Genomic DNA, 25,852 nt, shown 5'->3' with positions numbered 1-25,852 from the left:
GACAATAGAAAGGAAGAAGCATGCTCAGAACTTTAAAGCCAAGCTCAGACCAGGTGCCTGGAAATGTTTCTTTACATTGATGGTGAGAGGTAGTTGTCAGGAAAATGTGAGTCCTTGCTGTGAATTCACAGTCAGGACCAGTGAGATGTAATAATTAGAAGATGACAAGACTGATTATTCTTGGAGAATAAGATCCAAGGGGCTGAACATCCTTCTATATACAAATCTTTTGTTGTGAATCTATTTGGTGAGAGCTTCAGGTATTTCTTTCACTTTTTAAAAACACTTTTCAACTTTTTTACTTCTTTAATCTTAACTTTTTGCACGTGCTTCTAGGCAGTTACCCATGAGATGGATATGTGCTATGGAAAGATGGGAAGTTTATTAAGATGTGGCTCCAGACAAACACTATTTGCTAGTCAGCTGATGCGTTATGCTGACCTGTATGCTGCCTCGTGTATAAATCTTCTGTATTACCCTTTCAGCTACCTATTCCGAGCACCACCTGTTCTGGTAAGTCTGTGACTATTTCAGTACATATATTAGAAAATCAATACTTGGAGAGTTGAGATGAATAGAACCAACTATTGGACTGATATTGGCCATTAAGTAACTGACACAAAGAGAATGTTTCCACTTCTGAAAGATAATCATCTAAAAACTGAAAGAAAATCCAGAAAGAAGTTTTTTCTCCAAAAAGTAATGGGAATGTGGAACTTGCTACCACATGGAGTCATTCAAGTGGAAATTGTTTTGACGCATTCCAAGGAGTGGACACAAATATAAGAGGAAGAAGAAAATAAAGGGTTATAATTTTATTTTTATGATTAATGATTTGGATGAGGAAACAAAATGTAACATCTCAAAGTTTGCAGATGATACCAAAGAAGTATTTGATGCCACCACATTGAATGTATTCAAGAGGCAGCGAGATATAAAACTTGAGGCAAATGTGATCTCAGGTTACGGGGAGAAATCAGGATTAAATTATTGAGTTGGACGATCAGTTGGTGGAGCAGGCTTGAAGGGCCAAATGTCCTATGTTTTTATGTCTGTGTAAGAAAGATGGACGAACACTCGAGTGGAGCTCAAATACTGGCATACACTGGTTGGGACAAATAGCTTCTTTCTGTGCTGTGCATCCTACACACTCCTTAGTAGTCTTTCAAAAGGACAAAATACCTTTTGTCTGTGGAGCGCTTGTTTGTCCAGAATGTCGAGTTGCAAACATGAAGGGCTTACATTCACTGGGAGGTTGCAGGCTCATTGGTCAAGGGTGTATTTAGGTAGAAGTGATTCAGTTTCTTTTCTCTGGTCAGCAGCCAACCATTTTGTTGTTTGAAAAGCCTGGGTGAGAAGGCTGCAGCTAGGGTATCGGAGGGAGACATGGTTAGATGAGGGGAGTGAGGCAGGTGTGTGGACATTAGATTGCAGGCCACTCTGGAGATCCAGGAGGTGGTGATCTGTATCGGATCCCCGTCCCTGCCGACAACCCGCCAATCTTGAGGGTTTACAATTACATTCACTGGGTCCAATTCATCTCATTCTTTTTACTGATAGCAAGCTAAAGACCACCAGTAATTGTTGCCACCACTGAACTCCGGATAAGTACAACATCTTTCTAAATGTTGTACATCATCTTTTAGTTGTGTTGTGAGCTTTTCAGTTCTTGGGTTACTGGGCTGGTTAATAGTTACTGTGCATGATCTTCACTTGACAACAGAATCATTCATCAGTTGTTCTGTCATAGTCTCCACCGATTTGTCCTTCTGCTCCTTTTTCTTAGTCCAGTTGTCAGGTGTCATTCAGGATTTGAATTTACTTATTTAATGAATTAAAAATCTTGACTTAACTTTTAAAAATATCACAATGTTCTCCCTCTTCAGACGATCCTTGCAGACTTCGCAGATTGTTGTACGATACTGAACCTGAGAGTTTTTTTGTACGCAAAATTTATTTCTAACTTGAGTATCAATTTTAGGAATGATATGCCAGTCTGTCTAATTTGCTTCTACTTTCCTGAAGGCAGTATCTCTTATTAGACTACACACTGAGTGACACTGAAGCAGTAGTCCTGTTCTTCCACACAGTCAAAAACTGAGTTAGCTTATCCTACCCGAGGGCACTGAGGCCAAAAGTGCTGTCTCAACCACTAGCCTGCTTCCAATCATCTAACTCTAACAGTGGTTTGGAATTAATCATGAGATTTTCAAGATTATAGAATTAACTTTACAAAGTGAGAGAACTTCTGTCTTAAGTTAGTCTTCTGTGCTTATGGAGTGGTATCAGCTCCTCAAATTGACTTGGTTCAAGGTATGATTTAATTGATGAATGAAGAATCTTTTCCTTTTCTAGATGCCTCATGAGTCAACAGTTGAACATGCCCCACAGGACATGAGCTGCATGGAATCTGTCCTAGACAATCAAATGAACAAATTTGAACTAACCAATGGGAACCACCAGGTCAGTCAATGTTCAGGCCTGCCTACTACTTCCATCTCCGCACCCACCAAAGCCAGCATTATGCCATTTTAAGAACATAAGAAATAAGAGGAGGAATAAGCCATATGCCCTGCCATTCAACAAGATTTTGGCCATTCTGCGGAGGCCTCAACTCCTCTTTTATGCTAGCTTCTTATAGGCTTCAACTCACTGATATTCAAAAATCTATTTATCCCCTTTTTAAATACTTTCTGTGATCTAGCTTCCCCAACTCTCTGGGGGAGAGAATTCCAGATCTTCACTATCCTCTGAGAGAATAAATTCCTTCTTGTTTCAGACAAAAATGAGTGTCTGCCTATTCTCTGACTATGTCACTGAGTTTCAGATGATCCCACACATGGAAACATCTTCTCAACATCTCCCCTGTCGATCCCCTCAGAATTGATTATGTTTTTGCATTTCATGCACAGGAACACCCAATATGTTGCACTTTTATGGAGTCTCTTTCCATTTAAGTAATAGCCTGCCTTTTGATTCTTCTCAACTTCTCATTTTTCTTCATTAACCTTCATCTGCTGCATTTTTGCCTCTTCAACTACCTGAATCCACATCACAATATGCTTTCTTACCTATTTATGTAGGGTCAGCCAATTTGGATACATTACACTCTGCCCTTCCTTCAAGTAATTAACACAGATTGTAAACAATTGAGGTCTGAGGACTGATCTTTGTGGTACCCCACTTGTTGCAATCTGAAAAAGACCCATTCATCCAGACTGTGTTCTGTCTGTCAGCCAATCCTCAATCTATACAAATAATTACCCTCAGAGCGGAGTTCCCAGATTGTGCAATAACAGTTTATGTGGTGCTTGATCAAATGGTTTTGGAATTCCAAACATTATATTTACCAGTTCCCCTTTGTCAAGCCTGCTTGTTATATCTTGAAAGATATAAACCTCTGAGACTATCTTCCTCAAAGAACTCTAGCAAATTCACCAAACATGATTTCTCTTTGACAAAATCCTTTGACTTTTTTGATAAACTTTAGCATTCTTGTTGTTTGTTTTATATTTCTTGCCAAGTTACATGCAAAATCAATTTTCACACTCTTGATTAACCTTTTAGGAATCTCTTGCTGGACCCTAAAAAGAAAAATCGCAATCCTCTGGCTGACCACAAGTTTTCACTGCTGTGTCTGCCTTAGTTTTGATTGGATATTGTCGTTGACCACCTTTGCTAACCATGGGTAATTCTTCCTTTTCATAGAGTCCTTCTTTTCGACCGGAATAAATTTTTGCTGTGTATTAAAATCCAGGCTCAGTCGCTATTTTTAGAAAAAAGGTATCATTAACCCTTCACTACACAACTTTCACTGCACTACAAAGTTGGACACACTTGATGACAACTGCACTCCTCTTCTTCCCCACCCTGCTCCCTGACAAGGAAAATATTGTGATATTTACCCTTCATTGAGAAAGATGTTGGCTTTACACTGCACCACTGGTAATCGTGGAACATTTTTATTTTTCACTACTTCCTTGATGCCAACTTGCAAGTTTTTCAGTCAAAACTTCCGCTTTTATTCAATCTTTAGGCTTCTTGGAAAAATGATGAAACTGACACAAGCATGGAGGAGGAAGAGAAATGAACATATTGCAAGATCCTTACAGTGGTAATGAATCAATCCTTTGGCTTTTGGGAAACGTTCCCTGCAATATATCCACTGACAACAATTACACTGTGACCCTCAGGAATGTTTATGACCCAATGAGAACATTGATCTTCAACTTTGTTCACAGGCGATAACTCACTGTGGCTGTGTGATCAATCATGATCTGTGTGTGTTCACTTTTCAAACATCAACTGACCAAAGTACTGTTCCTTGAGGCTGCACATTGCCAGTAATGGCCAGAATAATGGTGCCAACAAACATTTAAAGAAAACACTTACTGAAACATTAGAATTGAGGGAGGGTTCAAAGAATAGAACAATTCAGACTGTATGATATACACACATTAGTTTATATAGACATCATAACGTTGTGACTGAGTATCTCAGGAGATGTCTGTCATTTACAACTTGTTGTACTGTTTCATACTCCTGCACCTGAATATTTTCTCTTTGAAATATTTCAAATCTTCTCCAGAGAGATAATAAATGATGCTGTTCAGTTCAGGTGAAGAGCTGATCGTAAAACATGTACTTCCCTTGACATCAAAACACATGACTGGAAAGTCTGCTACATTACGGAAGATCTTCAAGACACAGATGTGGCAGAAAAGAAAATGAAGGAGGACATGCCAATTTTGATGAAAAAGAAAGGAAATGCAGTGTGAAAATTCCTTTAGAGTGTATTATCCCTTTTCTGAAATCTCATTTGTACTGGATATTTAGACAGTATATTTTTCCTTGGAGGAAGTGAGGACAGCAGATGCTGGAGATCAGAGTTGAGTGTGGTGCTGGAAAAGCACAGCAGGTCAGGCAGCACCCGAGGAGGAGAATCGACGTTTCAGGAAAGACCCCTTCCTCCCTCTCCTTCCAAGAAGCCTGAAATTATTGATTTCCAAAAGTTCAAAAAAATGTACGTGGATGTGATTAAACAGATCATATTCAGATTGCAACATCTGAAAACATCTTGCAGCAGAAAGGGTTTGGGCAAAAGATTTGAGCTGAGGTATTCAGATATGAAATTTCAGATCATGTAAACCAAACACTCAGACCTGCTGGTATTAACTTCTACTGCCAGTCTGTCACTGAAGATTGAAGCACAGTTGAGCCAGACAGATGTACATGAACTTACTTTCTCGTAAACATTTTCTGTCAATGAAGTTAACGAAATGGCTTCCTCTGAAAAGTCATTTCACTGTCAGCCCTTCATTATAAAATTTGAAAATAATATACAGGATTGAATATGTTACCCAGCATAAAATTTCTCATTTATTCAGGCAACAAAATTCCAAAGAAATGTTTCCTAGAAAAATCAGAGTGCTATTACTGTTGATATTAATGTGTTTGTGTTACAGTTATGGGTTCCAACATTTTGGAGTTTCAAGTATGTAAGACAACAGTTTGAAACAGGTTCAAATCATATTTTGTTTTGCTGATTGTTACTGGAACATCTGACATTTCATTATGCTTTTAAAAATGGTTTGAAATTGAGCTTTGGGATATCTTTACAATTAAAAACATTCAAGAAACCATTCAGATGGAATTTTAAAATCTGAATGATATATTGCTCTTCAATCAATATTGTATGAATGAATCCTAAAATGGACAGATGGCCATCATATCGTATGGCAGAGATCAATGTAATACCAAAACAAAATTGGACCATTCAGGTCTTCAAACCCATTCCCTCTTTGATTAAAAAATAGCTGATCTGTTTCTTAACACCTTCCTTGTGTTACTCTAAACTTCCCTCTGGGTAAAAACAGATGGGCAATAAACGCTGGCCGAGCCAGTGATGCCCACATCCGATGAATGAAATAAAAAAAACTTCTGGATGTCATTTCACTATAAGGCCCCACCCAATCGAAAACATTGGCTCACATATATTTCCTCCTTGACTCAATACAATATCTAACACATCTGATCACCTGTTCAAGTTTTTAAAGCAAGCTTGTGTTAGAAGTTTATAAAATCATGAAGGCATGCATAGGGTAAATAGACAAGGTCTTTTCCCTGGGTTGAGGGAGTCCAGAATTAGAGGGCATAGGTTTACGGTGAGAGGGGAAAGACATAAAAGGGACCTAAGAGGCAACGTTTTCACATTGAGGGTGGTGCATGTGTGGAATGAGCTGCCAGAGGAAGTGGTGGAGGCTGGTACAATTGCAGCATTTAAAAGGCATCTGGATGGGTATGTGAATAGGAAGGGTTTACAGGGATATGGGCCAAGTGCTGGCAAATGGGACTAGGTTAGGTTAGGATATCTCGTCAGCATGGACAAATTGGAGCTGAAAAATGTGTTGCTGGAAAAGCGCAGCAGGTCAGGCAGTATCCAAGGAGCAGGAGAATCAACGTTTCAGGCATAAGCCCTTCTTCAGGTGCGCACAGGTCATCATTCTGCCCCCACTGGCTGGTACTGGTGATCATTCCCCCCCCCTCACTGGCTGGCACTGGTCATCATTCCACCCCCAATAGATGAAGAAGGGCTTATGCCCAAAACGTCGATTCTCCTGCTCCTTGGATGCTGTCTGACCTGCTGCGCTTTTCCAGCAACACATTTTTCAGCTCTGATCTCCAGCATCTGCAGTTCTCACTTTTTCCATGGACAATTGGACCAAAGAGTCTGTTTCTGTATTGTACATCTTTATGACTCTTTTTGGACCTTTCTGTTGAAGGTCAGTGTCAAGTAAACAAATGTTGTCTTTGAGATTTGCACACTGAGGAAAATGTTTTCATGAAGCCCCAATGTTGCCATATTCTACAGTTAGAGAAGATTGCTATGCATCTCTTGCATGAATATATAAATAATATATTCTCCTTGCAGCCTGTTTTCAGGGGCAGTGCTGGACTGTTCTTCTGAATACTCAAAAGTGCTGAAGATTAGAAATGAAAACTTTAAGTGCTGGATGTTTCTATCAGTGCCTCAGGGCCTGGAAAGAGTTAATTTGAAGGTGTGTGTAGGGCAAGAAATGATGTCATATGGAGAATAGTTTAGCCCTTGAAAGGACAAAGGCATTCTGTTCAGGGCCCCCTCATAATCTGAGGCTGAAGCCCCTTCTGACAGATTTATTACCACACTGTATATGTAATCACGCATATCACACTTGAGGCACAAATATTTCAGCCTGAACTAAGTTATTTTCAACCTCAATCTAAAATGTTACCATTTAATGTCATCTGGTTTAACGGTTCCTTTGTCATCTGGCTGACCGTACATTCGCAACATGGTTCTTAATTTTCTGATGCCAATAGGAAATAAATACTGTCACCAACTCTCGGGAAGTTCCTTTCACCCCCCAACCAATACTATGTCTGAAACTATTTTTCAAAAACTGTGACTCAACAGCGTCTCTTGCCTAGGAATGAGCAGTTTCAGTGCCACAGCAGACGAAATCAGAGAAATTGAGGCTTACGCTTCAGCACTCCAGTCCGAAGGGACTGTTTAGTTAATATCAAGCTTTCCTTGTCCTCATTCTTTTCTTACCCTGGGCCAGATGCAGACGAATGATCAATTCCTACAGTTTTCAGGTCAGAAACAGACAGACCCTAAACGCATGCGCATCTGTCTCTGAGTTCACCTTTTGAAGCATGCGCAGAACTTGAGCGGGGCCTGCTGAGGGAGCGTGCGGATGGTGCTCCGCCCCGTGGCAGGATGACGCAAACGCATGGCTCGTGTCCTGGTTCCGGGACGCAGGCGCAGTGTAGGGGATCCGGGCAGCGGGAGGGCAATGCGTTGCGGTCAAGTTGTGTTCTCTGTCTGGCTGAGCATTCAGCTCAGCCTCTCGCACGGAATCTACTTTCACATCGGGGAGACTGAGAAAAAATGCTTCATCGAAGAGATACCCGACGAGACAATGGTGATCGGTGAGTAGTACGGCCTGAGGCCGGCGCCATTGGCATCGAGACAGCGTCGGTGGGAAAGCAGCCTCTACGCCAGAGGATGGCAACCCCCTGGGGGCGGGAGCGCCCCCCACTGGCTGGCACTGGCCATCATACCACACTTCCCCCACTCCGCTGGCTGGCACTGGTCATCATTCCACCCACTCACTGCCTGGCACTGGTCATCATTCCACCCACTCACTGCCTGGCACTGGTCATCATTCCACCCACTCACTGGCTGGCACTGGTCATCATTTCCTCCTCCCCACTGGCTGGCACTGGCCATCATACCACACTTCCCCCACTCACTGTCTGGCACTGGTCATCATTCCACCCACTCACTGCCTGGCACTGGTCATCATTCCACCCACTCACTGGCTGGCACTGGTCATCATTCCACACTTCCCCCACTCCACTGACTGATACTGGTCATCATTTCCCACCCCTATTCCCCCCTCACTGGCTGGCACAGATCATCATTCCACCCCCACTGGCTGGCACTGGTCATCATCCCCCTCACTCACTGGCTAGCACTGGCCACCATTCTCCCCCCCCCCCCCCACCCAACTGGCTGGCACTAGTCGTCATTCCACCTATTCACTGGCTGGCATTGGTCATCATTTCCTCCTCCCCACTGGCTGGCACTGGTCTCCCTTCCCCGCCCCCCCCCAACCAGCTGGCACTGGTCATCATTCCCCTCACTCACTCACTGGCTGGTATTGGTCATCATTCCCTCCCCTGCCCCCACCCACCCCCAACTGGCACTGGTCATCACTCCCTTCCACTCACCCCCCAACTGGCTGGCACTGGTCATCATTCCCCTCACTCACTGCCTGGTATTGGTCATCATTCCCTCCCCCCCAACTATCTGGCACTGGTCATCACTCCCTTCCCCCCACCCCCCAACTGGCTGGTACTGGTCATCATTCCCCTCACTCACTCACTGGCTGGCACTGGTCATCATTTCCTCCCCACCCAACTGGCTGGCAATGGTCATCATTCCCCCCACCCAACTGGCTGGCACTGGTTATGATTCCACCCACTCACTGGCTGGCAATGGTCATCATTCCCCCACCCCCACCCAACTAGCTGGCACTGGTCATCATTCCCCTCACTCACTGGCTGGCACTGGTCATCATTTCCCCCCCACCCAACTGGCTGGCACTGGTTATCATTCCACCCACTCACTGGCTGGCAATGGTCATCATACCCCCCACCCAACTGGCTGGCACTGGTTATCATTCCACCCACTCACTGGCTGTCACTGGTCATCATTCACCCCCCCCCCTCACTGGCTGGCACTGGCCATCATACCACCCACTCACTGTCTGGCACTGGTCATCATTCCACCCACTCTGGCTGGCACTGGTCATCATTCCACACTTCCCCCACTCCACTGGCTGATACTGGTCATCATTTCCCACCCCCATTCCCCCCTCACTGGCTGGCACAGATCATCATTCCACCCCCACTGGCTGGCACTGGTCATCATTCCCCTCACTCACTGGCTGGCACTGGCCACCATTCCCCCACCCCACCACCCAACTGGCTGGCACTAGTCGTCATTCCACCTATTCACTGGCTGGCATTGGTCATCATTTCCTACTCCCCACTGGCTGGCACTGGTCTCCCTTCCACCCACCCCCCAACTGACTGGCACTGGTCATCATTCCCCTCACTCACTGGCTGGCACTGGTCATCATTCCCCCCCCCCCCCCCCCCAAACTGGCTGGCACTGGTTGTCATTCCACCCATTCACTGGCTGGCATTGGTCATCATTCCCTCCTCCCCACTGACTGGCTGGCATTGGTCTCCCTGCCCTCTTCCCCCCCCCCCCCCCCCCCAACCAGCTGGCACTGGTCATCATTCCCCTCACTCACTGCCTGGTATTGGTCATCATTCCCTCCCCCCCAACTATCTGGCACTGGTCATCACTCCCTTCCCCCCACCCCCCAACTGGCTGGTACTGTTCATCATTCCTCTCACTCACTGGCTGGCACTGGTCATCATTCCCCCCCCCCACCCAACTGGCTGGCAATGGTCATCATTCCCCCCACCCAACTGGCTGGCACTGGTTATGATTCCACTCACTCACTGGCTGGCAATGGTCATCATTCCCCCACCCCCACCCAACAAGCTGGCACTGGTCATCATTCCTCTCACTCACTGCCTGGCACTGGTCATCATTTCCCCCCCCCCCCCACTCCCCCTCCCCACACTGGCTGGCACTGGTCATCGTTCCCCTCACTCACTGGCTGGCAATGGTCATCATACCCCCCCACCCAACTGGCTGGCACTGGTTATCATTCCACCCACTCACTGGCTGGCACTGGTCATCATTCACCCCCTCCCCCTCACTGGCTGGCACTGGCCATCATACCACCCAATCACTGTCTGGCACTGGTCATCATTCCACCCACTCTGGCTGGCACTGGTCATCATTCCACACTTCCCCCACTCCACTGGCTGATACTGGTCATCATTTCCCACCCCCATTCCCCCCTCACTGGCTGGCACAGATCATCATTCCACCCCCACTGGCTGGCACTGGTCATCATTCCCCTCACTCACTGGCTGGCACTGGCCACTATTCCCCCACCCCACCACCCAACTGGCTGGCACTAGTCGTCATTCCACCTATTCACTGGCTGGCATTGGTCATCATTTCCTCCTCCCCACTGGCTGGCACTGGTCTCCCTTCCACGCCCCCCCCCCCCCCCCCCCCCAACCAGCTGGCACTGGTCATCATTCCCCTCACTCACTGGCTGGTGTTGGTCATCATTCCCTCCCCTCCCCCCCCCAACTGTCTGGCACTGGTCATCACTCCCTTCCACCCACCCCCCAACTGGCTGGCACTGGTCATCATTCCCCTCACTCACTGGCTGGCACTGGTCATCACTCCCCCCCCCCCCCCCCCCAAACTGGCTGGCACTGGTTGTCATTCCACCCATTCACTGGCTGTCATTGGTCATCATTCCCTCCTCCCCACTGACTGGCTGACATTGGTCTCCCTGCCCTCTTTCCCCCCCCCCCCCCCCCCCCCCCCCCCCCAACCAGCTGGCACTGGTCATCATTCCCCTCACTCACTGCCTGGTATTGGTCATCATTTCCTCCCCCCCCAACTATCTGGCACTGGTCATCACTCTCTTCCCCCCACCCCCCAACTGGCTGGTACTGGTCATCATTCCCCTCACTCACTGGCTGGCACTGGTCATCATTCCCTCCCCACCCAACTGGCTGGCAATGGTCATCATTCCCCCCACCCAACTGGCTGGCACTGGTTATGATTCCACCACTCACTGGCTGGCAATGGTCATGATTCCCCCACCCAACAAGCTGGCACTGGTCATCATTCCTCTCACTCACTGCCTGGCATTGGTCATCATTCCCCCCCCCCTCCCCACACTGGCTGGCACTGGTCATCATTCCCCTCACTCGCTGGCTGGCACTGGTCATCATTCCCCCCCACCCAACTGGCTAGCACTGGTTATCATTCCACCCACTCACTGGCTGGCAATGGTCATCATACCCCCCACCCAACTGGCTAGCACTGGTTATGATTCCACCCACTCACTGGCTGGCAATGGTCATCACTCCCCCACTCCCACCCACACTCAACTAGCTGGCACTGATCACCATTCCCCTCACTCACTGGCTGGCACTGTCATCATTTCCCCCCCCACCCCCACACAGTCTGGCACTGGTCATCATTCCACCCTGGATTAGTAGTGCTGGAAGAGCACAGCAGTTCAGGCAGCATCCAAGGAGCTTCAAAATCGACGTTTCGGGCAATTTTACATCATTCCACCCTCCCCACTGGCTGGCACTGCTCATCGTTATCCATCCCTCACTGGCTGGCACTGTTAATCATTCCCACCCCACTCCCCCTCATCATTGATTAACACCAGTCACCACTCCACTGGTTGGCATTGGTCAGCATCACTCACTGGCTGGCACTGGTCACCCCTTTCCCCACTGCCTAGCACTGATTAGCATTCCTTTCCCTCCCAGTTGGCTGGCATTGGTCAGTACTGCCACTCAACGGCTGATGCTGGTCAATAAATGCCTCCTTATAGCCCTGCACCCTACTGGCTGGCACTGGGTCATCATTCCTCCTAACTGGTCAGGATTCATCCTTGACCTCAAACTGCCTGAGACTGGTTAACATACCCCTTTCTTTGACTACTGACTGGAACTAAACAGGTCCCTCCTTCTAGCTGGTCCTGGTTAAACAACCCCTCCCACCCAAACTGGCTGGCATCAGTCACCATTTCCCTGACTGGCTGGTACTGGTCAACGGAGCTCACCCTCCTCCCCAATCTTAACACTGGTACTGGTCAGCAAACCTTTCCCAAATTGGATAGCACTGGGAATTGTGACATTGTCATAGAAATGACATGACATTGTGGCCTCTACTGGCCCATAGTCAGTTGCAGTCCCTTGGACTTTGTGATGCACATTGTGCAGTTTGGGCTTGTGACCTGCACAGGATGCCTGGCAATATGCAGGAATTGGCCCCCTTCATTGCTTGACTTTTAAGGATGACACCAGTTGTGCAGAGGATGTCTAGTATTTAGCCAGTGTGCCTCCAAATTTCTGACATGCAACCACTGAAGCAAATGGATGATCATAGAAATGCAGAGACAGTAAAATGTCACCAGGGAAGAGTTGTGCTTTCAAGTCACAGAGTAAGGTTTCGATTTGAATACAAATGCTAGCCAATATAAATGAACTGAGTTTATCAGCTGTATAACTTTATAATCATCCAATTGGGTAATCCCCTCATTAATATTATCCACATCAGCAATTTGTATTCATGTAATGCAGAAGTCAACTCCTGATTTGTGAACTTCGCTATTTAATGACATCCTTTTAATTTCGAATGCATATTCATAATGTAACACATACCAATGGCTGAGCTTTTCAGGTTGAGTTGAGTTTATGGATTATCAAACAATGCGCAAAAATAGAGTTCTCCCAAATTGTCACCTCCAACAGCAGCATTCCCTGTTGCTCCTGTTGTGCATCCCACGTGCCTCGCCGTCCGTGGACAAGAATCTGCAGAATCTAGAGCCGTTTACAGTAATTTATGGGGGTGGCAACTCATGACATAAATAAAATGTAGTCATTGAGAAATCCAATACAGAATTCAGGAGAAACGTCTTTAGCCAGAAGGTTGTTGGACCAGAATGTCCAAGTAATTGTAAGTAATAGCCGAAGTGAACAGCATAAATGCATTTAAAGGGAAGCTGGAGAGAAAATAAGATAAGATTAAACTGATAGGGTGAATGAAGTAGAGGGGATAGCAAAATACTGTGCTGTTCTTTCAAAGTGACTATTTTTCAAATGTTTGATTCAGGTAATTACCGGACTCAGCTCTGGGATAAGCAGTCAGAATCTTTTCTGCCCTCAACTCCAGGGTTGGGGATGCACGTGGAAGTACGGGATCCCGACTTCAAGGTATAATGCCACTTGGATTTTGGATATGTACATAAGAGGTTGGAACATAATAAACATTACAGTTATCCTTGTTGGAGGAAAGAATGCTGGAGTACAGAACACAAATTACTTTGATCAGACATTATCCAGTATTACCCTCAGCAATGTACATTTGCACATTATGTAAATTTACAGGCTGTTTTGTAAAATAAGCAATTAACTCCTGCTTTGATGTAGTTAACATGGTGTTGTCATTTACCAGATGTGGAGCTTCAGTTGAAAATCGCCTTTCACTTCTGTGTGGGGCTTCATTGTAAAATTACAGACTGTCATCAGAAGTTAACAGGGTGTTGGTGATAAGTCCCTGTAATCAACCATGCTAAACACATTTTAAATAATACACAGCTTTCTTTCTTAAATATTACAGTAGGTACAGATGATTGTTTCATCTTGCAGACAATATGTCATTTCAGATCTTAAACATAACAATGAGCACGTGAAAGTGATCATCTGGTTCAATGCCAGTGTATGACTCCCAAGCAATGCTGCTTGTGTGACAATCTCAACTTTGAGTGTAAAACTCAACTTGGAACTGCATTTCTAAACACTATTGGGCAAATGTCCCAGTGGAAACGCTTAGCAAAGATGAATTCACAAGAATTGGAGCAGAGTTCCTCTGGTGGATGAAATAATGATGGCCAGAATGACAGGACTACTCAGCACCTGACCTCTTCAAAAACTTGGTCCCAACAGAGACAAATGTCATGAAGTGCAGAAGAAAAGTAAAAGTGAGTGCCCTTGCAATCAGGACACTATTTGACAGAATAGCATCAATGAGTCTCAGTACCATATAACTTGATTGGTGGGAAATCAGAAAAATTCTCCAATGTGTGAAATCATGTCTAACATAAACGTATCTCCTTGTTAGGGCTCAATCATTTCGGATAATGCTCCAATAATTCCTCGGATTAGTGTCCTTACGTTGAGCAACATTCCCACCAATGTAAGGTCACAAGTGGAGTTATTTGCTGATGATTGTGCCATGTTCAGCACCATTTGCACTCCTCAGGCACTGAAACAGTCCATGGACATGTTCAGCAAAGCTTGGACAACAACAAGGCTGATCAAGGCCAAGGAGCACACAAGTGCCAGACAATGAATATCTCCAACAAGAGAGAATCTAATTACTCTCCTTGACTTTCAATGACATTGGCATCACTGAGTCCCATGTGAACAACATCATCACTATTGACCGGAAACTGAAATGGCCCAAGCCATATCAACACAAGAGCTGGTCAGAGATTAGGAATCCTGCAGCAAGTAGCTTAATTGCTCACTCCCCAGAGCCTGTTCATCATCTGCAAGGCACATGTCAGCAATGTGCTAGAATGCAGTCCACTTAGCATGAATCACTGCATTTCTTGTAACAATCAAGAAGCTTGATACCATCCAACCAATCGACTTAAATGGTACCCCATATTCAAGATGCATTCACTCCATCGCCACAGTAGTAGCAGCCTGTACAAGATTCACGATAACAACTTATTAATGCATTTCCTGCAACCTTTATCATGTGGAAGGATGGGGCAGGAGATGAATGGGAAAACCATGATCTGTAAGTTCCCCTCCATGCCACATGCTGGCCTGACTCACGACATAACCCTTCTTGAATGTCATTGAGTGAAAATGTTGAAATTCCCTTCCTAACAATATTGTGAATGTATCTACACCAGAAAGAAGGCATCTTATCATGACGTTCTCAGTTTTAATTAGGGTTGGGCAGTGATGTGCACATGCCAAAACAGAATTTAAAAGAAAAATTAGTCCTGCAGATTTGGTGGGTTGTCTTGAGCTGGCTGATCTCAGCTGTGAAGACAGTGAAAGAATTCCAGTAAGTTTGAATGAGCTTGCTTGAGAGTGAAGAAAGGCACCCAAGGAGAAGGCGAATCGACGTTTCGGGCATGAGCCCTTCTTCAGGAATGAGGAAAGTGTGTCCTGCAGGCTAAGATAAAAGGTAGGAAGGAGGGACTTGGGAGAGGGGCGTTGGAAATGCGATCGCATTTCCAACGCCCCTCTCCCAAGTCCCTCCTCCCTACCTTTTATCTTAGCCTACGGGACACACTTTCCTCATTCCTGAAGAAGGGCTCATGCCCAAAACGTCGATTCTCCTGCTCCTTGGATGCTGCCTGACCTGCTGCGCTTTTCCAGCAACACATTTTCAGCTCTGATCTCCAGCATCTTCAGTCCTCACTTTCTTCTGAGAGAGAAGAAACCCATCCTATGACTTTCCTACTGATTTTATTTTCGTGCTCTGGAACAGAAAGTACCTGTGAGTAGATTCAGTCACGGATCTGTGATAAAATAGTGTCTTGTTACATTTAGAATCACACTCCAGAAAATGTCAGTGCTCAGGAAACCAGAACACTGCCTTAATGTCATTCAGCCATAAAAAATTATCTAATTTAAAATTAAAAGGAGATCAGTTCCCTTCCCTCAAAGGACTGCTTGCTTATTTGTGTTTTCTGTGAAACAGAATTGGGAAATTGAGCATTTTTTGACTTCTCCACTGTTAACTGACTGGTTCTTCCAATTTCCAGGTTATCCTTTCCCGACAGTATGGCTCGGAGGGCCGATTTACCTTCACATCACACACTCCTGGTGAACATCAAATCTGTCTGCACTCCAACTCCACAAAGATGTCATTGTTTGCAGGGGGCAAGCTGGTAAGAATTGGGCTTTGGATGCACCATCTTGAAGAAAAGGTTTTGTTTATGCTCTGAAACTGACATTGGTGTCTTAAACTTGACAAAGTATTGCATACTCTAGCTGGACCCAAGTTTAGGACTCAGCCAATTATTAACTGAGACTGCAGTAATTTATAAACTTGTGCTTCACTGCTGTTTGTAATATGTTTTATTCAAAAGTCCTGTTGAGAGATTCGCCAGCCCGCTCCAGACGTAAAGTTTGAAGGAATCCTTGAGCACATAATATTCAGCATTTATATCGATACATTGTAAGAAATATTTTTTCTGGCAGTAATACTGTGTACGTTACAATTTAGCTTATTGACTGTGTCTGATGAGAACCCTTTTCAGCAATTTTCACCCTCTTAAATGTAGCAAGCTCTGGGCTTTTTAGAAAGTGTTTTCAGCGTGAGTGCATGTTTCTAATTGCTGATTATTGCTAGTTATTTTCCTTGGATCAAACTTGGCTTTGTTTTGCAATGTTCTCATTGCCCCACAGGAGGCACAGTTCCTTCAATACTTTTGCAACCCACGTTTTCATGGCTGTGTACAGGTGGTGTGATACTGAGTCATACACACCAGAGAGGAATGGATCAGTACCAAACCACTGATGTTAACCAGGAGGTTCTTGTCGGTTGTGGTTCATTTGATTGCACATGTTCCTGTGAATGATTTGGTTCCGGTTATAATGCCCACGTCAAGGCTCGATCATAGAAACAAAGCTGCTGATTAAGTGCAGTACAGAAGGAATAATACATTTCAAATGAAATGTTGTATTGAGGACCCCAGGATGGTTGAAAGTTTTAAAAAAAATCCAGTGATGCTGTTTCAAAGAAGAGCAGGGGTTTATATTTGGGGGGAAAATGCGAAAGAACAGCAGAGGCTGGAAATCAGAAATAAAAGCAAATTGCCGAAAAACACTCAGCAGGTCTGGCAGCAACTGTGGAGAGAAAGCAGAGTTAACATTTGGGTCCACTAACCCCTCTTCAGAACTTCTGAACTGCAGAAGCTGAGCAGCAGTTTCAGTCTAGGTAGTTCAATAAATCTGGAATTAAAGGTGATGTCTATTAAGTAAATCTGATTAGATGATGGAGTAGGCAGTGAACAGCCAGATACAGTGTGCAGAGAGTCTATGAAGAGGTGAGGTACTTATAGGGCAAAGGTGCAGGCAGTGTGATGGGTTGAAGTGGCAGAACTGGGCTGTTTTTAATGCAAGAGGTATCAGGAATACGGGTGATGAACTTAGGGCATGGATCACTGCTTGGAGCTATGATGTTGTGGCCATTACAGAGACTTGGCTGTTCCAGCGTTTAGATATTTTAAAAGGAATAGGGAGGGAGGTAAAAGAGGTGGGGGAGTGGCATTTCTAATCGGGGACTGTATCTCGGCTGCAGAAAGGAAGGTCATTGAGGAGGATTTGTCTACTGAGTCAGTATTCGTAGAAGTCAGAAACAGGAAAGGAGCAGTAACTTTATTGGGAGTTTTCCACAGACCTACCAATAGCAACAGAGACATAGAGGAGGGGAGCCAGATTTTGGAAAGGTGCAGAAGTAACAGGATTGTTGTCATGGGTGACTTTAACTTCCCTAATATTGATTGGAACTTCTTTCATTTAAACAGTTTGGATGGAGCAGTTTTTGTCAGGTGTGTCCAGGAAGGGTTCCTGACTAAACATGTATAGGCTGACAAGAGGAGAGGCATTATTGGATTTCGTGCTTGGCAATGAACCAGAGCAGGTGTCAGGTCTCTCGGTGAGAGAGCACTTCGGTGAGAGTGACCACAACACCCTGACCTTGACATAGTCATGGAGAGGGTTAGGTGCAGACGGTACGGAAAAGTATTTATCTGGAGGATGGAGAATTACAATGCTATTAGGCAGGAACTGTGGAGCATAAATTGGGAGCAGGTATTCTCAGGGAAATATGGAGATTGTTTCGGAAGCATTTGCTGATTGTGCTGAATAGGTTTGTCCCACTGAGGGACGGAAGGGATGGGAGGTTGAAAGAACCTTGGGTGACAAGGGATGTGGAACATCTCGTCAAGAGAAAGAAGGAAGCTTACTTAATGTTGAGGAGGCAACGTTCAGACAAGACTTTAGAGGGTTACAAGGTAACCAGGAAGGAACTGAAGAATGAACTTCGAAGAGTCAGAAGAGGGCACGATAAAACTTCAGCAGGTAGGATTAAGGAAAACTTAAGGTAGTCAACACTTACGTGAGGAACAAGAGGATGGCCAGTGTGAGGATAGGGCTGATTAGGGATAGTGGAGGGAACTTGTGCCTGGCGTCGGGAGAAGTAGAGAAGGTCTTTAATGAAAACTTTGTTTCAGTGTTCACTACTGAGAGGGACCTTGACTTTTCTGAGGATAGTGTGAAACAGGCTAATATGCTCGAACAAGTTGATGTTGGGAAGGAGGATGTGCTGAAAACTTTGAAAAACCGAAGGATAGATAAATCACCTGGGCCAGTTGGGATCTTCCCGAGGTTACTATAGGAAGTGAGGGAAGAGATTACTGTGCTTCTGGTGGTGATCTTTGTGTCCTCACTGACCACTGGAGTAGTGGCAGATGGTTGGAGGGTGGCAAATGTTATTTGCTTGTTCAAGAAAGGGAGTATGGATAATCCTGGGAATTACAGACCAGTCAGTCTTACATCAGTGGTGGGCAAAGTATTGGAGAGGATTCTGACAGACAGGATTTGTGACTACTTGGAACACCATAGTTTGATTAGAGATAGTCAGCGTGGCTTTGTGAGGGGCAGGTCATGCCTCATAAGCCTTAATGAATTTTTTGAGGGTGTAACAAAACATGTTGATGAAGGTAGAGCAATGGATGTGGTATACATGAATGTTAGCAAGGTGTTTCATAAGGTTCCCCATGGTAGGCTCATTCAGAAAGTAAGGAAGCATGGCATACAGGGAACTCTGGCTGTCTGGATACAGAATTGGCTGGACCATAGAAAACAGGGGTGTGAAATGGAAATTATTCAGCCTGGAGCTTGGTGACCAGTGGTGTTCTGCAGGGATCTGTTCTGGGATCTCTGTTCGTTGTGATTTTTATGAATGACTTGGATGAGGAAGTGAAAGTGTGGGTTAGTAAGTTTGCCAATGACACAAAGGTTGGTGGAGTTGTGGATAGTGCGGAGGGCTGTTTTAGATTGCAATGGGATATTGATCGGATACAGGACTAGCCTGATGAGTGGCGGATGGAGTTCAACCTGGAAAAATGTGGAGTCATTCATTTTGGAAGGTCAATTTGGATGCAGAATACAGGGTTAAAGGCAGGATTCTTGGCAGTGTGGAGGAAGAGAGGAATCTTGGGGTCCATGTCCATAGATCTCTCAAAGTTGACACCCAAGTTGAGAGAGTTATTGAGAACGCACATGGTGTGTTGGCTTTCATTAGCAGGGTATTGAATTTAAGAGCTGTGAGGTTGTGCTGCAGCTCTATAGAGCACTGGAATATTATGTTCAGTTCTGGTTACCTCAGTATCAGAAGGATGTGGAAGCTTCAGAGAGTGTGCAGAGGAGATTTACCAGGATGCTGCCCTGGACTTGTGATATGAAGAATGGTTGAGGGAGCTAAGGCTTTTCTCATTGGAGCAAAGAAGGATGAGAGGTGACTTGATCGAGGTGTACAGAGATGTTGAGAGGCGTAGAAAGATAGTCAGAGACTTTTTCCCATGGCGGAAATGTCTATCACGTCGGGGCGTAATTTGAAGGTAATCAGAGGATGGTTTAGGGGAGATGTCACAGGTCGCTTCTTTACACAGAGAGTGGTGAGTGTGTGGAATGCACTGCCAGCGGTAGTAGTGGGTTCAGAGACATCGGGGCATTTAAGCGACTCTTGGATAGGCACATGGATGACAGTACAATGAAGGATATGTAGGTTAGTCTGATCTTAGAGTAGGATAAAAGGTTGGCACAACATCGAGGGCTGAAGAGCCTATACTGTGCCGTACTGTTCGATGTTTTGTGTTCTGAACTGGAGAGGGCTCAGAAGAGATTTACGAGGACATTACCGGAAGAGAGGGATTCAGGTACAAGGAGAGGCTAGGTAGGCTGCGACTTCTATCACTGGAGTGCAGGAGGTTGAGAGATGACCTTTTACATGTTTGTAATATCATGAGGGGTATCAATAAGGTGAATGGCAGGTGTCTTTTCCCGAGGCTGAGGGATTTCAAGACTCGGGGGCGTACTTTTAAGATGAGAGGAGAAAAATGTTTTAAAATATATGAGGAGCAACTTTTTTATGCAGAATGGTTTGTGTGGAGTGAACTTTCAGAGGAAGTTGTGGATACATGCACAGTTACAATATTTAAAAGACACTGAGATCTGTACATGAATAAAAGATGTTTGGACTGAAATGGGCCAAGCGTAGTCAGATGGGACTAGTTTAATTTGGGATTATGGTTGGCATGGACTGGTTGGACTGAAGGGTCTGTTTCCATGCTGTATGACTCTCTGACTCAATTGGCAAATCTTCCAGTACATATGCCTTGATGCCTCATCATTGAATATGTCTCTTCAGGAAAGGCAGGTGAGGTGGAATGATTATATTACAGAAGTAAAGTGTAATATTACTTGTATGTATAAGTGAATTGTTTTCTTACTCTGTCTTTCGTCTGTTTTAGCGAGTTCACCTTGACATCCAAGTGGGGGAACATGCCAACAACTACCCAGAAATTGCTGCAAAGGATAAGCTGACTGAATTGCAGCTCCGAGTCCGGCAGCTGTTGGACCAAGTTGAGCAAATTCAGAAAGAACAAAACTACCAGAGGGTGAGTGAGTGAGTGAAGAGCAAGCTGTGCCCCAGGAATGTAACAGCCCTTTCCTGAAAATGTGGGGATACTTTTCTGAAATGAACTGGTGGGAAACCAGATCAACAAATGCTACTCTTTGATCAGAATGCAGCAGAGTGATTGACATGGATCTCAAGCTCCCCAGCAATGTTTAACCAAGTCAGTGATCTTCAACAACTGCAAAATTGAATTTTGTTCAGAAACAGACTACGTGTAGAAATGAATGGAAACAGCATTGCAATAGTGATTGAATGTGACCTATGAACCAATCTTATTGAGCATGTTCAGTGCAGTTTCTATTTAGGGCATGGTGCTTTGAATTTTTTAAATGGCATATGGTTTATGGGTCTCTCTGACTCGATGTCAGACTGCATTCAAACCAGTTGCAGGGCCTTGCAGGGCCTTTTTCTAATCATTCCACCATCTTTAGAAAGTGCTGTCTCTTTTCATGTGTAGTTTCTGCATGAAGAGTCATGGAGATGTGCAGCATGGAAACAGACCCTTTGGTTCAATTTGTTCATTCCCCAAATATCCTAAATTAATCTCATCCCATTTGCCAGCATCTGGCCCATTTCCCTCTAAACGCTTCCTGTTCAAATAACTATGCAGATGCCTTCTAAATATTGTAATCATACCAGCCTCCATCACCTCATCTGGTAAATCATTCCATACACCCACCACCCCTGCGTGAATAGTTGCCCTTTAGGTCCCTTTTAAATCTTTTCTCCCCCTAACCTTAAACCTATGCCCTCTAGTTTTGGAGTCTCCTACCCTGGGAAAAAGGTCTTGAGTATTCACCTATCTATACCCCTCATGATTTTATAAATCTCTGTAAGGTCAGCCCTCAGCCTCCGATGCTCCAGGGAAAACAGCCCAACCTATTCAGCCTTTCCCTATAGGTCAAACCATCCACCCCTAGCAGCATCGATCTACATCTTTTCTGAACCCTTTCAAGTTTCCGAACATATTTCTTATATCAGGGACACCTGATGTAAGAATTGAACACAGTGTTCCAGAAGTGGCCAAACCAGAAAATACTCCATTTTCGTCTAGGTGAGGTTTTCATTATTGCAGCTACCAGTTATTTTTCAGGTCTGTCATTCATGCAGAGTTTTTAAATTTATAATAACTGTCCGTTGTGTTTTATTTTACTTCCCAGTTGATGCAGACACTCTGTTCAGTCAGATAAGCAGTGGCCTCTTCCAGTATCTCACTCACATGACCAAGCCAAGTAGGGAGTATTTAGAAGCTCACCTGTGCAGAGTTTGAAGCTTATCTTTGTCCTGATCAGATGTGCACTTTACAATGGTCTTGGCTGATGGCATTCAAGAACAGAAACCCTTAGACATTTTCCTCCTGCTTTCCTGGCCCAGGAATGCAGGACTTATCGTGATGCACTCCACAAGAAATAGAAATGCATGTATTAAATTTAGAACAAGGAAACAGGCAGTTTGGCCCAACCGAGTTTCTTTGTCCTCACTGCCACTTCTTTGTCACCTGCTACCCCAAAAACATCAGCCACCTCAGCCCAGTCAAGCAATTGAATCTGAGATCTTGAATCAGTAACCTTGTCAACTGAGCTTGCCTTTTTATTCCTGTGTGATAGAATGTTTCCACCCCTTAGTTTGTGGCAGATTTTAATTCTTTTCTTTTTTTCACTGCTTCATACAGTACAGAGAAGAGCGATTTCGGCAGACAAGTGAAAGCACAAACCAACGAGTCCTGTGGTGGTCGATTGCGCAGACAATTATCCTGATCCTAACTGGAATCTGGCAAATGAAACACCTGAAAAGCTTCTTTGAGGCGAAGAAACTGGTGTAGACACCTGTCACCTGCTGTCATTGCAAGGACGTGGCAACAAACTCAACCTTCCATCCTCAGTGACTCGCTATTTAATGTAACTTTACATTTGTTGTACTTGAAGCTGTTCTAGAAATCGAAGGGGTGATGTTTGATTCTGTATCTTCTAATTATGGTAACTTGAGTGAGGCTATCATGGAACAGATCATGCAGGAATCTCTGATATATTTGAAAAAAAATGTGTTGCTTTATAAATTAACTGGTCATTGTTGATTGAAGGTGGGAGCTGTTCCCTACTTATCATGTGTTTCAGATTTGTGAAAAGTCTCAGCAAATACTTGCGAATAACTTGATTTCAAAGGGTTCTTTCCTGACTTTGTCTATTTGTCTATTTGTGAGAACCCAAACAATGTTATCCCATCCAGCTCATAAATTTTATTTGCTGGGAGTCTGGCTAACTTCTTATCATTTCTTACAAACCAACAAAACTGCTGAAGCAAACATGACATCAATACATAAATGTATTGATGAATTTGTATTGAAGGGAAGAATTTTTTTGCAGCCATTTTGTGAAAGGTAACCCTTGAACCCAGATTTGTTTGTGGAATTGTAGAACTCTAATCCTCCTCTATCGATGATTCCTGGTCTTTCTTTCTGAGGAGAATGGTATGGTGAAGGTTTGGAATCACTCATGATGTGCTCTGCTTTCTTTGGGAACTGGTTGTTTTGTATGTATGTTGAGTGATGCGGGATATGGAAGGGAATCCATAAGGTATCTTCTCTCACTTGAAGTGAGCTTTCTTGTATTAATAAAAGGGCCTGTTTAGTTTATGCACTGATATGAAAGCAAAGCAAAAGGATTTGACTTTAACTCCCATGTGTATATTGTGGGGTGTGGGGATATGGAAGGCTGGAGCTTCGTATGCAATTAACATGAAGCGAATGGTTTACCAGTCAGACCTCCACAGTCCTTTGAGATTTTAATTCCTGAAGCTCAACTGCACAGGCCATGACTGTTTCATTGGAATTGGGCAGGAGAGTTAAATGGCGGTAGGCAGGAGGTTGCCACTTGGGATCCAAACTGATGGTGCCCTACAATGAGATTGCAAGTTGGGTCGAATGGGGATGGTTTGGTGTGGTTTAATGGCCAGTATACATGAAGAAACAAGGTTCTCGTGGTGCAGTGGTATCCCTGGGTTCAAGTCCCCAGTTCTCCAGAGGTGTGTAAATTCTGATGTCTCTGAACCAGTTGATTAGATAGAAAATATCTTGAGTGCTGAAAGTGGATGTTAGGGAGAAGACAACAATAGTACCTCCAAAGACCTCTTCTGGCCACAACTTCTCATCTGAGCTTGCCACATTTTCTTTACCCAGTCTCTGGATTAAAATCGCATTTATACCATGTGACATCACCACTCTGCCCATTTGAAAAAAGTGATGCAGTTGCTATCTGCTGAGTGTTCAAACCATGAGGAAAGCAGTTGGGTCACTGCAGGTTGGTGGCTGTGGCCAATTTGAACTGCTTGTAGGCTCGGATTCCACCAGACATACTAGATTATCTTTGAACCTTTATGTTAATTGCCTTAATTGTATTTACTCAGAGCTAACTTGTGAACAGCACTGGTCAACAATTTCTCTGAATTCAGTGATTTGCCAACAGCCCCTCTTCAACACTTGCTGTGTGCTGTTTCCTGTCTTATCACAAATATTGTAAGATGGAGCTTTCATATTAATGTTATGTGATATATTGTGGTAAGAATGTGTGATGTTCAGCAGAATCATTGCTGTAAGGACAGAAGAAACTGCTGCACTGCAAATATATTCAGGTGTCTGTCTCCTGAGAAATTGCTGCTGGTTTTATTCAGTTTTAGTTAGTCCCATTCCTCCTGTACCCCTACATTGTTACCCTTTTGACACAAACTGTTGCATCATTGGAATAGGGAATTAACATTTAAAATAAATTTCTTCAAATAATGTTGTTTTGAAACAAATGTCTGTGGACATTACTTGATTCAGAAATACATTTTTACGGTTTCATTTTGCATATTGAGAATATTGCCTCACAGTAGGACTTGTGCAGTTTTGGTCTTTTCAATGAAGGTGTTAAACTTCATGTTTATGTACAAATACATGCAGTTGGCATTTGTTAATACCACCTATATCCATGATTTCAAGATTCATAAAAAAACTCAAGACTGAGACAAAAGATTTCATTTTTATTGTGAGGTAAGTGTGAGGAAATACTTTAACACTAAAGTTTGGTTTCGAAATGGTGTTGTGTTCTTTTACCGTGGAAGAGTCCTCCAATGAGATAGCTGAAGGATCTGTCTCTAGGAAACAGCAGGGCAACGCATTTGAACAGAGCAAGGTTTGAAGCAAAAATGTGTGATACAGTTTCCTCTAACATGTGATTTCCAATGGTGCAGGAGTTTGATCAAACAACATCAACCTCAGGCCTCCAGATTGCCTCAACTCTTTGTGACTGCTGATGGGTGGCTGTTGCAGTTGGCACTGTCATCAGTATGTGAACTACCTCACTTTTCATCTCTCAAATGAGTGAGGAATCGTTTGCAAAGTTCCGTGTTAAAACTGAACTGCCAACCATGATTCAAACACAGCCATCGCTATTATGAACCATTATGAATGTCTCTTGTTTGATTCTTTCCATTCTCTAGCTGCCACTTCAGCTCTTTTACCCACTTTTTTTGAATAGTGTCAACTGATTGTTTGGTATGAAACATCAGTGTTTGCAGCTTGCAGCACAAGTTAACAGTCAGACGGGGTTGACTTCGGCTCTCGAATCAAATTGATTCCTCTCAAGAGAAATATGAGGCTGAAGTGGACTGAAACATGGTCAGAAAAGCAGAAAAAAATGGGCTCTCTAGATTCTCTATGTCAAACAGAATCAGAGAATCCCTACTGTATGGAAACAGGCCCTTCAGCCCAACAAGTTCACACTGACCCTCCGAAGAGTATCCCACCAAAACCATTCCCCTACCCTTTTAGTCTACATTTACCCTAAGCTAACACATCCCTGAACATTATGGGCAATTCACCTAACCTGCATATCTTTGGATTGTGGGAGG

At 44.3% G+C, this 25,852-nt stretch overlaps 3 protein-coding genes across 16 annotated transcripts in view; 2 read left to right on the top strand and 1 right to left on the bottom strand.

Annotated features, from left to right (window-relative positions):
• LOC122543083 (cytosolic purine 5'-nucleotidase-like) overlaps nucleotides 1-6,443 on the top strand; it is a 128,478-nt gene extending 122,035 nt beyond the window's left edge. For 3 of the 10 annotated variants that reach the window (XM_043681318.2, XM_087984276.1, XM_043681322.2), the window contains 3 exons: nucleotides 337-513; nucleotides 2,356-2,463; nucleotides 4,037-6,442. In XM_043681318.2, coding sequence (XP_043537253.2) covers nucleotides 337-513; nucleotides 2,356-2,463; nucleotides 4,037-4,090 — 339 coding nt within the window. In that variant the 3' untranslated portion in view covers nucleotides 4,091-6,442. The other 7 variants (XM_043681326.2, XM_043681319.2, XM_087984274.1 and 4 more) reach the window with 6 other exon arrangements.
• Nucleotides 1-7,698, bottom strand: part of LOC122543085 (uncharacterized) — an 81,909-nt gene extending 74,211 nt beyond the window's left edge. For all 5 annotated transcript variants that reach the window (XR_015754830.1, XR_015754833.1, XR_015754832.1 and 2 more), the window contains exon 1: nucleotides 7,592-7,698. The gene's annotated coding sequence lies outside the window, so the exon portion shown is untranslated. The remainder of the gene's footprint in view (nucleotides 1-7,591) is intronic.
• Nucleotides 7,699-7,813: 115 nt separating this feature from the next.
• LOC122543084 (transmembrane emp24 domain-containing protein 4) lies at nucleotides 7,814-24,757 on the top strand. Its single transcript, XM_043681332.2, has 5 exons — nucleotides 7,814-7,971; nucleotides 13,346-13,446; nucleotides 16,023-16,148; nucleotides 20,799-20,945; nucleotides 22,638-24,757. The coding sequence occupies exons 1-5, from the start codon at nucleotides 7,836-7,838 to the stop codon at nucleotides 22,785-22,787; spliced, it is 660 nt and encodes a 219-aa protein (XP_043537267.2). The 5' UTR covers nucleotides 7,814-7,835; the 3' UTR covers nucleotides 22,788-24,757.
• The last annotated feature ends 1,095 nt before the right edge of the window (nucleotides 24,758-25,852 follow it).

The sequence above is a fragment of the Chiloscyllium plagiosum genome, unplaced genomic scaffold (genome assembly GCF_037043375.1).
Source record: "Chiloscyllium plagiosum isolate Xiang-an unplaced genomic scaffold, Cpla_swu_hap1 HiC_scaffold_48, whole genome shotgun sequence".
NCBI classification, from domain to species: domain Eukaryota; kingdom Metazoa; phylum Chordata; class Chondrichthyes; order Orectolobiformes; family Hemiscylliidae; genus Chiloscyllium; species Chiloscyllium plagiosum.
The sequence above is the reverse complement of the archived record's forward strand: the minus strand, read 5'-3'. Positions and strand labels throughout refer to the sequence as shown.

What these genes read in the sequence shown, in the direction of transcription:
- LOC122543084 (XM_043681332.2), top strand. Translation starts at nt 7,836, where the DNA reads ATGCGTTGCGGTCAAGTTGTGTTCTCTGTCTGGCTGAGCATTCAGCTC. An exon ending in CGACGAGACAATGGTGATCG is followed by an intron (nt 7,972 to 13,345) that starts GTGAGTAGTACG and finishes TGTTTGATTCAG; the next exon opens with GTAATTACCGGACTCAGCTC. An exon ending in TGTTTGCAGGGGGCAAGCTG is followed by an intron (nt 16,149 to 20,798) that starts GTAAGAATTGGG and finishes CGTCTGTTTTAG; the next exon opens with CGAGTTCACCTTGACATCCA.